At 40.7% G+C, this 13,894-nt stretch overlaps 1 protein-coding gene across 1 annotated transcript; it reads right to left on the bottom strand.

The window, feature by feature from the left end:
* Positions 1 to 227: 227 nt before the first annotated feature.
* On the bottom strand, positions 228 to 13,853 carry LSM04_006538 (uncharacterized protein; the record flags this gene model as incomplete). The annotated part of the gene is made up of 1 exon (XM_067338809.1): positions 228 to 13,853. The coding sequence occupies one exon, from the start codon at positions 13,851 to 13,853 to the stop codon at positions 228 to 230; it is 13,626 nt and encodes a 4,541-aa protein (XP_067185973.1).
* Positions 13,854 to 13,894: the final 41 nt, after the last annotated feature.

The raw sequence follows: 13,894 nt of genomic DNA, 5'->3' as shown, positions 1-13,894 counted from the left end.
TACAGCAGTGCACAGAGTGCTTTAAGGAATAGTGAGAAACAAAAAAGGTAGAAGAAGTCAAAGGATGATGAAGCCAAGAGAGATACACTCTGTAAAAAAGAAAATAACCTTTTTTTTTCAAAAAAGGGGGATAGTTCAGCAAAACCACTATCGCCCCCCTTCTTTCTTTTTTTTCCAAGAAAAAAAAAAGAAATAATCCTATCACACACACAAACTCTCTCTCTCCCTTACCGTTTTTTCTTTAGCAATGGGAGTCGGTCGTTTTTCTTTTGCTTAAAGCTGGAGCTTCTTGTGGGTGGACCTGAGTTTGTACGTGGGAATGAGACAGAGCCCTCGTAACTTGCGGCATTCGCTGTTGCTGTGGGTATAGCAGGTACTGTGGCGCTGTGGGATGTGGCGACACTTCTTCCCCGGCTCTGACGTTTACCCACTGTGGGTGGTTGTGGGACGAGTGTTGGACGTCCGGATGGGATCTCTGGCAGGACGGCGCGACGGGTGGAGGCCAGTGGTTCCACCGGGAAGGCGAGTGGGGGCTGTCCGTCCACGTGGTGCAGCACAACGTTATCGCCGGCGGGTCGTGTGACGACGCGCAGCATTGGATTGCCGTAGCTGATGCCGTCCGGCCCCTCCGCGACGACCTGGACGGTGTACGTCGTGGCGGGCTCGAGGTCGGCGAGGGTGTGTGAGGTCCCCCGCACGGCGGCGGCGAGGATGGGGGCGCGATCGCCCGCGGCGAGATAAATGCGGTAGGCGATGGCCGCAGCGGCCCGGGAGGCCCCCCGCGTGGGCTCGGAGCGGGAGGGCGTCCACTCGACGGTGAAGCCGCTGGAGGAGAGGGTGGAGACGCGGAGCTGCTGGACGGGCTCCGGGGGCGTCCCGCTCGTGAGCCGCACGGGATCGCAGTACTCACTGAAGACCAAACCATCCCCGCCGGCGCGGGTCGCCTTCACGCGGAATCGCAATTTCCCACCAGGGGCGGTACATCGAACACGGCAGGAGGTGTCCTCCACGGTGTCCACCACACGCCAATCCATCGTCGTCTTGGATTTGCCCCCACCACGAGAGTCGGTGGGGATATAATTCACCTGCTCTACAACGTAGCGGTAGAGGTAACGGTTATCAGGTGCCTCCCATTGGAGTAGGCAAAACTGCGCATTTACGCGGCGTAAGGTAACAGATTGGGGTGGAAGTGGCGCAGTCTCCACTATTACTTCTTCCCATGCACCCCACATTTCATTATTATCCATTGCCCGAACTTGTATAGTATAGCAAGTACAATTATCAAGTCCATCCAATTCACATAAAGTGGTAGGATCTTCTGCCTCTTTATCCACTTCAATTTCACGTTCCAATACAAAAGGTTCACGCCGGGGGAATAATTGGGGAATTGAATTTCGCCAAACATTTTCAATATCTACTTCATTACGTGTAGAATTTTCTGCGTCTACTGCTGTTACTGAATTATTAGCAGCAACATTATTATTATCTCCAGTTATGTTGACTGCCTCATTAGTAGTAGCATAAAGAGTAGTTTCAGCAATATGAGAAATATTTTCCCCGACTCCCGCAGAATTAGAAGTATGATCTATAGCGTTATCTGTTGCAATAAAAACATCTCCACCACTTTCAGCATTATCACCATCAGCAAGAGCATCTGGAGTAGTATCTGTGTAGGCTGCAGAAGGAACGGCACTACAAGAATTACCAGCAGTAGGAACAACAACATCACTTTCACGTTCCTTGTCAAAATTAACAAGTATTTCTTCTGTTTTCCTAACAACCAATTGATAACGAAGTACAGTACTAGTTTTATTCACATGTTCAACATTACCTCCTTCCATTTCAGCTTTACCTTCTTCTACTGGTGGTGATTCTGATGAAATTGGTGCAGCAGCAGGGGTACGAATAAATGATAGCTCTAATCGATCGGCACCAATACTATTAATAGTAATATTAATAGGTGGTATAGTTTTAAAATCAATAGATGCTGTCCATAGACCCCAACGATTCTCTTCATATCCTGGTTGTAATGCCATTAAATAACTTGTATTCGGTTTAAGTCCTTCCAATAAGTAAGTAGTCCGTTTAAAATCATCTGAAGTACAATTACATTCATTGGGTTGAACTAAACGTTCAATAGTTTCTGCTCCTGCCTTTAAAAGTAATTGATACATTATAGGTTCTGCTTTAGTACCACTTACACGTCCATCATCAGCGTGATCACCTTTTTCACGTTCCCATTCTAAATTTGCGTAAATTTCACCTACTGTTTTTACATGTAACTCTAATAATCGTTGTGTACGGAAAACACCTTCCTTACTCCATAGACCCCATCTTGACTCTGTGTTACAAGCACGTAAAATAACAACATACGGAGTATCCGCTTCAAGACCACCAAGAGAATATTTTGTAACATCTTTAGGAAACTGTTTATCCACCACAGCAAGTGCAGGGGTGTGTTGACTATTAAAGACACAAAGATGGTATGCAATAACATCTGGGTTACCAATTTGTACGGCGCAAACAACAGAACCAGATCCAGAACCTGTAGTAGTAGTAGTAGGTGGAGGTGGAGGAGAAGAAGAAGGGGAAGGAACACCTGACACCGCATCAGTATCCGTATCAGAAGTACAAATAGGAAGAGGAGCAGAAGGATTACCCGCAGTAGGAGAAAACGCAATACCTTCTCCTATAATATCCTTATACTCCTCCGCCGTTTGTGCCTCCCGATACCATTCTACTGTAGCAAATTGCTCAGCGGCGGGTCCAACAATAAGATGCATAGGTTTAAGAGTAGCAAATAAAACACGATCACTCCAGAGACCCCATCCATTTCTTCGCGTATCTGATGCCCGTACACATACAGAATAAACCGTATTTGGTTCAAGCTGTTTTACACGGTATGTATTACGTGTTGCCTTAAATTTTTTGCTTACATGAAAACTGTACTGTAGACCAACTACTTCAAGATGAAATTTATCAACTTCGTCATCATTACCACAAAGAGCTTCTGTTCCATCTGGAAGTATTAAACTTCTACGTGGACGTTGCCATGAAAATGATGCATAATCTTCACCAATAGTATGAATTTCAATAACAAGTCTTGGTAACGTCAAAACATAAATAGTTCGACTCCATCTACCCCAAACATTATCTACACAGCATCTCACATCTACACGATATACAGTATCAGGTCGCATATTCTGTGCTGTAAACGTTACTTCATCTGCTCTTAAAGGTTGATCAATATGAACAGATGTAGAACTTGTATCAACAGCTGTACCATCGGGTGTCATCTCATCAATGCGTAAATGATATCCCTCCACTGGTTTTACTGGGAATGGATTACGCACCGGTAATGGTGGTACTCGTGGATCTCGCTCCCATCGCAGTACAAAAAAGTCCTCCGCCGTCTCATCCATCATACACACCATATCCTGTAATGTAACATCATAGATTCCATCGCTCCAAGCCCCACAGGCCGCACTACTGCGTTGTAACAACTCCGATAATTGTTCATCATCGCAGTGAGGAGGTGTTTCCACTGTTAGAGGTCGACCCACTGTGAGAAAAGATTCCAGCGGTTTATACCATCGCCGTACACTCACACGATAACGGTGGTGGGATAGTAACTCTTTCACAGTACATGAATTTACTTGAGCTGGTACACATAAAGTGCGTTGTAATCGTGGTGGTAAATTTTCTACATCTTCCTCTCCAAAAGGAACATCAGTGAAGTCATGTACAGCTACTTGATAACTGATAGTTTCTTCTACACGACCAAAATTTACAGAACTTACATCATATGTATTGGGTAAACGTTGCCATGCAGCTGTTAAATAATCCTCTCCAAGACCACGTAATTCTACTGCAAGTAAATTCATTGTACCACTTACCACACATACACTATTAGGACCCCATTCTCCATTACCATAACATGCACAAACAGAGAGTGAGTAACGCACATCTGGAATTAAAGAAGGAATGGTAAAAACAGTAGTATCTCCAGGTACTTCAATAGTATATCCTTCTCCTTCTCCAATACGCAAAACACTTACAGCATATGATATAACATGTGTTTTTGTACTATTATACATAGAAGATCGAACTTCAGGACGGTCTAATAATGGATAACGCATTCTACTCGTACTACGTGCTCTACGCTGTGGTCCAGTTACTTCTATTATTGATACGGATGCTGCTTGTCCAGTTACTATCATTGGTATTAGTGTTGATGCATGTTGTGGTGGTGATGAAGTAATTGGTAAAGAATTGGCTGTTGCTGTTGATAATGTTCTTGATATTGGCATTACTGGTGTTACGGTTTCTGTTGTTATGATCGTCATTGGTTGATGATCACTGTTTGCTAGAGTGTAGGAATTATTAATGCCGTGGGTATTACTTTCCTCCATATGAATAACATCTTCACACGTTAATTCGTCTTCATTTCTGTTTGAATACCGCGGTGTAGCCGTAGGAGATATGGGTAGTTGCAACTCATCCGGTGCTTCACGCGTCCAGAGAACACGAATAAAGTCCTCACCAACAGTTGCCACTTCAAGTGATATGAGTTTCATAGTGTATATACAACGTTCTTCTGACCACATTCCCCATTCTCCAGTATTATTTAATCCACGTACAGAGACGATATACAAGGTATTCGGAGTTAAAGAGGTCAAGTTAAAAGTTAGTACATCACCAGGGAAACTCTTTTCAAGAATAAATCCACGAGCTTGTTCTCCAGCCATAGAAACACGAACAAGATAACCACTACATTTACGACTTCCTACACATATTGTGGGATCATATTCTCCATTTGTTTCTTCATTTATAGGTCGCTGCTCCTCGCGACCCCATTCTAGTACAATAGAATGTTCTGTTATTTGTGATGGTTGTACTGAAATTGGATTAAGGGTTACAAAACGTAGTGTATCTGACCATAAACTTGGTAAATCTTCATCACTTATAGAACGTACTCTAGCCTTATAAAAAGAACTCAAAGATAGACCAGACAAATGGTACGTGGTATTATTTTCTTCTTCTAATCGCTCAAATACGTGAAAACCACTTTTACCATTTACTTCTAGTATATAAGCTTTAGTTGTATACTGACCTGTAAATACTCGATTCATAGGAAGTCTAGGATGTTGTCGAGGAGGCATACGTTTCCAAGTAAGATCAACATATTGTTCATCAATAAATTGTGTCGTAAGATTAATCTTAGACATAGTAAGTAAGTACTCTTGTCTACTCCATACTCCAAGTTGTCCTCCAGTTGTCTCAGACAATACTTGAAGACTATAGAATTTATCTGGTCGAAGATTTTCAAGTTTAAAAGTTGATATATTTTTCCCAAATCGTCGTGTTAAGTAATATCTTCCATCACGATCACCTTCAAATTCCAAAGGATGTTCTTGCGGCGGAAGTGGGCCATGCGATTGTCTCTCTGCCGTAAATATTCCTTCCATCTCATCTACAACCGTTTTTGGTGATTTATTACTATTAATATCTGTTGTTTCCAGTGGAAACCATACTCCTTCTCTTTCCTTTTCTTTTTCCTCTTCTTCTTCTTCTGCTGTTTCCCTACCATCATCTGCCAACTCTTGCACCATTAAATAGTACGAAACCTCTTCCACACCATATTGCAGTACATGTAAATCATCATCATAGTCCACACGTCTTTCTTTTCGACTCCATGAAACATCTGCCCAATCTTCTCCGAGTGCCTCTACAGATGCCGTCATACCAGGCAGTGTAACACATGTCTTTGGTGTACTCCAGAGCCCCCAATCACCTTCAGCATCCCATTCACGAACCGCAAAGGTATACTTTGTATCCGTAAGTAAATTGTCAATACGGAAAATACTACAAGAACGCATGGTACGAAATTCTTCAATAGTTTCTCCACTTTCATCATCTTCATGTGTAATACGAACTTGAAAGATACATCCTTCAATAGAAGTGGCATCACTTGTTAAAGTGGAACCTTCATCAAGAGGATTTAATGCTTTATTTGGTGCACGATGCCACTCAATATCAACAAAAGCTTCAGAAATGTACGTAATTAATAATTGAATGAGATTTTGTGTCATAAATTTTAATGGATTGGTCCATGGTCCCCATCCTAATCCATAATCAATACATAACAATGCACTATACATTGTATTAGATGTTAATCCTGTTACGGTAAAAGCACAAGGAACAGTATCTGTATCATAATTAGTTTTACTCCTATAATTCTCACTTCCTTTAATTATCTCACTTTTACTATTTTCATAATTATTATTTTCAATGTATTGATCTATAAATGATCCATTCTCATGAATAATACGTAATTGATAACCCTTAACAGGTGTTTTATCATGTACAACAACACCACCATGACCACTTGCTAATCTTTCCTGAAGTTCTGAAACTTCACGTTTTAAATCACGCCAATTTTTAAGTCGTTCCACAAGTACATTATATTCTTCTTCAGAAAGTTCTCTCTTTTTATCCTCCAAATCTTTAGCTGACATGGAATTAAACTCACTATTAAGTTCTTGTAAACGCTTATGATGAGTCTCAATGGTTTGTGTAAGAGATTCAGGTAGTCGATGCCAATAAAGGTTAATATAGTGTTCACCAAAACGTTTCTGATGTAGTTCAACGGAATTTATAGTTCTAAAACATTCACGTTGACTCCATGGACACCAATCATTCATAGAATTACGAGCTCGTAATTCTATAGAAAACGTTTTAGACGGTTCTAAACCTTTCATAAGTACTTCTGTAACAGAAGAAGAAAGTTGAACGTCTGTTAACAAGGGTGTTTCTTCTTTTAAAAGGCTCTCATCTTTACCTCCTCCCCCTATTAATCCCGATTCTTTCTCTGTTGTGATGGCAACTGTATTACTTGCATTTATATCACCTATATTTATACCGGCTTCTTGTTGTTGACGTCGACGTTGTTGTTGTTGTCTGTTGGTATTGGGATATGTGTTATTTTTTCTTCCGGAGTCTTGTTTGCGTTTGCGTGTTGCTGATTTTAGCGGTTGCGCCGGATCCTGGAGAAGCATACGATTAAGTCCATCAATCACCGGTAGACAATCTTCTCCATAGAACTTTAAATGATATCCTGACACTTCCGCATCGGCGAGAATAATATTTTCAACCTTTAAATGATGTACGGCGTCCATGCGAACAGCGACGTTATGTTCACGTCTTACAGCCAAATAGTCTGATAAGTTTTCCCGTTCCTGTGAGGCTTCCATCTCCTGTACACGTCGTTTAAGTTCAAAAAGATCATGTCGCTCACGCTCATCACATTGTCGTTCCACCTCTACACGAAGATCATGTAAGAGTGACTCATACTCCAGTACATTCTGTGCCGCGCGGTACCAGCGAATTACCGCTAGATTTTCTGTATAATGGGATACTTCAACACACATGGGTGAGAGGGTTAGTACAGATTCACGACGAGATAACATGGACCAATGTAATTTTTCACTCTGCGAGCGTACACATACAGAGTAAATGTGATTATGCAAGAGACCTGTAATACGCACAGATAACTGTTCCTTAGAGAGAGTAAGACAACGTCGCATGTTACATGTTATCCCTTCAAGGTATAATTCATACCGATCCACAGAGTAGTCACCAAGTAAGACAGCATCCAAATCTTCATGCATATCTTCTGGGGTACCATTCTCATCTACATCAACATTACCAGCATCAGTAATAGTATTAGTAATAGTATTATTATTATTATTAGTAGTAGTAGTAGTAGTATTATCATTTGTAATATTCTCACTACTATTAATCATAGTCTGAGGATCTATAGTAGTGGTGGCATCTTGATCGTCTGATACAATACAGAAACTACTTGGACTCGTCGCATGACTACGTCCCATTGCCCACACCGGCAGCGGTCTACTCCAACTTAAAAGAACTGTATCTTCAAAGACAGCGTGTACTTTAACTTCTAATCGACTCTGTGATACAAACTTCATAACGGCACTCCATGGACCCCAATGGCCTTCTGTCTGCGCCCGCACACACACGGCGTAGATGGTGTTACTGACGAGATTTCCCAAATGATATGAAGTAGCACTTGGCTCCAATGAAACAATCGTATCCAACGCCAATGGTCCCCGGTACTGTTCTCGTGCTCTATTGTCTAATCGCACCGCACGTAATTCATATCCGGTCACTTTTCCTACACCTGTTACTACACTAATATCAGGTACCTCACCGGCCTCACGTTGTATGCGATGCCAACCCACTAGACAATAATCCTCCCCAATCTCAACAGGCGTTACTCCCATTGGTCGTACCATCTCCACTACCTGTACATCTGAAAAACTACCCCAATTGTCTGGTACAAAACCTCCATTAGCGTTGATTAATTGTTCTCGTACCAACACACGATAACGTACACCTGGAGTAAGATTACTTAATCGAAGTGATGGTTGTGAAGTTTCATATACACGTGCTCCATTTACAAGTGGTTCATCCCGTTCATCAAAAGGTTCTTCTGTTGAAAGTGGTTCAATATGCACTTGATAATTATGAATATGTGTCTCTGGTGGAAAACAAATAAATCCCTCAGATGTTCTCATTGTAACAGGTGGTCTACTCCATATAACGTGAATAAAAGTTTCCGTAATATTATCAGCAGTAAGTTTAAGTAATGGATATGTAATTAATTGTCTCGGTGAACTCCAATGTCCCCACATACCTCTTTTATCTTGTGCCTGTACAGAAACCGTATATACGGCATAAGGCAAAAGAGAATCAATGATATGTTGTAAGGCATCCGCATCAGCGTAAAACTCTGCAGAATCATTTACACCAGGTTGACCACCAAAAACACGTTGTCCCTCTACACGTAAATGCCATTGTAATACAGCTCCATCACCACGAAGTAATGTTTGATCTTCTTCAATTGTATAATCACAATAATCATCTTCATCCTCACTTTCCTCTGAATTTTCCATAGAATCAAGAAAAGTTGGATATCCAGGGTGTTTAGTTTCATATTGTTTTGTATCATCCAACATACCAGTCCTTCCATTTTCTTCCATCTCTTTAAGGCGACCATCTACATGTTGTTCTTCTTCATCTTCCTTTTCTTCATCGTAGTCATACTCACTACTCGTACTACCATCCACACTCTTCCCACTGTGATTCATCTTATCACCACCTTCAGCTGCAAGTTTAGCCGCATCACGTGCACGACGCTGACGTCTTCTTTGTGCAAGATCACTTCGACGTCCCCATTCAACTTCTGCGAAAGTTTCACCCACCCGCAATAAACGAAGATTAACGGCTTCAAGAGTTACAAAACGTTTAGCATCACTCCAAAGACCCCATTCATTATATGTGTCCTTTGCAGATACTTCAACAGAGTAGACACTACAGAGTTTTAATGGTGATAATGTACATGAGGTATCATGAAAACTTATAGAACGTGATACAACTTCCACACCTTTAGCATCCAATACTCGTACTCTGTATCCACTTACAGCCCCATCTACTTCACGTACGGTTGATCCACTATCTGTTGCTGTTTCTCCCATCCATTTTCCACGTTTCCATGAAACGGCGACATAATCCTCTCCAATATCTGTGACATCTAATTCTAGTTTGGGTAGTGTACGTACTCTTTCTTCATCATTCCAAAATCCCCAAACTCCTTCATAACCTTTAGCACAAAGCCATACACGATACTCTGCAGATGGTTGTAAATCTTTAAGACGAAAATTGCTGATATATGGACTAAGATCATATATGTAAGGTACTTTATCACCAACACGTTGTACCTTGAGACGAAATTGTTGCACTACATCTTCAGATTCTATAATAGTATTTGCATCTCTTTCATCAAGTAAAGCAGGTAAATGACGTCGCCATTCTACAACAACAAAGTGTTCACCAACATTTCCAAAGGTTACACGATGACGTGGTTTTGTACGAAAAGGTTGGGAAGCCCATAAACCCCATTCTTGATTTTCTGTTGATTGAGCTCGTACTTGAAAACTGTATACGGTATCAGGTTGAAGTCCACGGAAAAATAGAGTATTACTATCCATTTCTTTAGTAAAAATAAAATTTCCACTTCCAATAATACTTATTTCATATGCTCTAGGAACAACATCCAAGTTAAGAGCGGTATCAAAATTTATACCTTCTTCCACATCTGATTTACGTGACCAAGCAACCCATACAGCATCTTCAGAGATATGTTGTACAGCAATATCCATACCAGGACTTGTACGAACTTTTCCTTCTTCACTCCAAACACCCCATTCATAATTATCATTGTATGTTTGTACAGAAACCGCATAAGTAGTTGCTGGAGAAAGATGTTCAAGTCGCATAGTTGTAAGAGAATTATTTAATTCATACATTTTCTGAAAAGTTCCACCAATTTCACGAACTTTCAAACGAGATGCACTTATACTACCAAGTCCACATTTTACTTCAGAAGGATCTTTTATTTGTGATGGAATCCTTTGTGGACTACGTTTCCATTCCAAAGTAACAAATTTCTCTCCAATATCCGTAAATTCCACTTGAGTAGCCGGAACTGTAGCAAAAAGTAATGAAGGTAATGACCACATACTCCATTCACCATTTTCAAGTTTAGATCGCACAGAAGCTGCATATACCGTATTAGAACGTAAATTTGGAATCGTATGTTCTGTATCATCTGTAGTACAAAGAATTTCAGTTTGATAAATCAAACGATGATCTACTGCATTAGGTGGAAGAGATGAATTTTGATTTTTTAATCTTGTGTAACCAGTAGTGGCGTGTGGAGAAGAAGTAAGAATAGGTGATGTGACACATAACATAAGATTTGAACGAAATTGTCCAAAAGCAATATTACGATCATCACTTGTACGATTACCATCATCTTCTGGAAGTCGTTTTTGTTGATAAGGTCTTTTAATAACAATACAGCAAAATTCTTCAGATATAAGTTTAGTTTGAATTTCCAAACTTTTCATCGTTAAGTACCAAAGTGGGGTACTCCATAATCCCCATTCTTCATCATTATAATTAGCCTTCATCTCAACACAGTAATACGTATCTGGAGATAAATTTCCAATACGATAGGGAGAATCCCCATCACCAAGAAATACTTCAGAGTGAACACCTGAAGCATTATATACACGTAAATGATAAGAAGTAACAACACCACGACCTGTTGGATAATTTTTTGGATTTATAACCTTTCGACGTTCCCAGGCAATAATAGCATAATCTTCTGCTACTTCCACAGATTTTGTTACAATCGTATCACGTGTAAGAATATGTACAGGAGTACTCCAACGACCCCAATTACCACTTTTTCCACAAACACGAATTTGTATGGTATAGGCAGTAGCGGGTGATAAACCATATATTTTTAACTCGCGCATATCTGCAGGAAGTGTATGATCTTTAGAGTATGGTGTATCCACACCGTGAATACGTAATTGTTGACCAGTAACAGCAAGATCTCCAACAAATACATCCTTGTCAATCATTGGATGTGCATCACGACTCCAAACAAGGTTCACATAATTTTCACCAATAGTAAGATTATTAACAGGTATTCGAAATTGTGGATTAGAACGAAAACGTATTGGACGACTCCATAATCCCCATTTACCCGTTGCTGTTGATGCACGTACAACCGCTATATATTCACGATCTGGTAAAAGTTCATTAACACGAAGAGAAGTATGTTCACTTGAAACGGTTTCATAGCGAGCGACATCTGCATTCCCTCCCATATGATATCCACTTAAACAACTTGGAGTAGACTCACCATCTTCACGGCTAAAAACAAAAACAGCATATTTAGATACAAACATATCAGCTGTAGTTAATGACGAATCAACAACCGTACTTCCACTACTTCCATTACTACTTTTTAAAGTTCCTACTTCATCTATATTTTGTCTTTGCCACATCAGTCGTGCAAAATCTTCACCAATTTCATGAATTGATGTTACAATGGAAGCTAATGTACGTAAGGTTACTTTACTCCATAAACCCCATTGATCAAGTTCATTGCATGCACGAACGGAAACAACATAAGTAGTAGCTGGTCGAAGATTTGTAATAGTAAAATTGGTTTGTAAAACACGTTGATGAATAATTTCATCTTCTCCTGTATCAAGACATCCTACCACAACTTCATATTTAAGATCTGGCCATTGTTGTTGTTGTTGTTGTTTGTCTTGTTGTTTCTGATCTGCCGTTAACAGTGTAGCTTCCGACAGTCCTCTACGCCACTGTAATTGTGCAAAGTCTTCACCAATATCCCAAACGTGTAAGACCAAATGTTGAAGTGTTCGTGTTTGTACAGGTGTTGTAAATTCTCCCCATCCCTCAAATCCTGCTACACGATTATACTGCCAGGCCCGACATTTCACTTCATATACAGTATCCGCCTGTAGAAAGTCTACGCGAAATCCCGGATCATCTGGTCCACGCACAATCTCATCATCTAGTACGGCAACACGTTCTCCATTTTTTCCTACTTCCATCACAACCACATTAAACCGTACACTGCCTCTTTCAGTAGCTGAAGTCTCAAAGGCGAGAGTAAAAAAGTCTTCACCACGTTCTAAGAAAGTTAAGGAAACTTTTGATTGGGTACGAAAAAAACGTGGTTCTGTCCAAAGACCCCATTCTTCTTGTAAAAAGACACGTATAGACATACTATACTCTGTTCCAGCTGTAAGTCCTTGTAAGTGAATTACCTTATCTTCTTCACGAGGACCAATTTCTACTATATCTTCTTGTTTGTAAGCAGAAGAAGTATTTTTAAGGCAAAATTCAACCTTTGACTCATTTGTTTCATCTCTTTCACGCATCCATGTAAATGAGAGAAAGGTTTCACCTGAAGCAACAACTGAAAGTTCAGGTACGCAGGCGGTTCTTACTCTAAAAGGACCAGAGCGATTTCCCCATCGTCCCTCAATCGTTAAACTACGTACATAGAAACTATACATAGTACCTGGTGTTAGTCCATCAATGCGGTAGGAATGCTGATATTCGGGTAATTCAACAGGATCTATCGTAACATCTTCAGCTTCAATGGAAACTTCATAGCGGTGAGCGGCGGTGTCGGGCACAACATACCCCACCGCATCCACCGGACTTGGACCCAATATCCATCCCACCGTAATAGCATTTTCACCACGGGTAAGAAGTGAGATAATATTAGCCGGTCGAGTGTAAAAACGTCCAATTTCTTTCCAGTTATTCATCGTGTTTATCAGTGTTTTGTAGCGAGTCATAACAATATACGCCGTTCCTGGAAGAAGACCGTGAACGGTGTAGGTGCGTACTCCCGTTGCAAAGGCATCTTGAAACTCCTGTACCATATCTTTCTCACGCAAAAGTCTCAATTCAAACTGTGAAATATTTGCAACTTCCTGTGTGGATTCTGAATCTTTTTCAGCGACAATATTGAGAGTTTCACGTGGTGGACGATCCCATTGCACACGTACATAATATTCACCAATCTCCTTAATTTGCGTGCGTACACTCTGTAGCGAGGAGGTACGCACCGTCTCAGACCACGGTCCCCATAAAGAGACATTCTCTGAGTATACCCGCACACGTACAAGGTAATACTTACCAGGATGTAGTTTTATCACTTTATGGCCTTTGCTAATTGGGATCTCATCATCTACAAGTTCGGTCGTTTCTCCACTCATATCTTCCTCATCAATGTGCAAGTTCCATTTGGTAACGTTTGAAACGTTATCTGCGAAATAGCGGTGGTCGAATTCAAAACTAAACTCACCGAAAATTTCACCCATGCGATTTACAACCGCATGGCAAACGATTTGACCATTTTCAGTCATAACACAGAACTAAACAAAGGTGTTCTTTTTTTTCCCCCTTC

The sequence above is a fragment of the Trypanosoma melophagium genome (assembly GCF_022059095.1).
Source record: "Trypanosoma melophagium isolate St. Kilda chromosome Unknown ctg8segment1, whole genome shotgun sequence".
NCBI classification, from domain to species: Eukaryota; Euglenozoa; class Kinetoplastea; order Trypanosomatida; family Trypanosomatidae; genus Trypanosoma; species Trypanosoma melophagium.
Note: the sequence above shows the minus strand (reverse complement) of the source record. Positions and strands in the feature narration are given on the sequence as shown.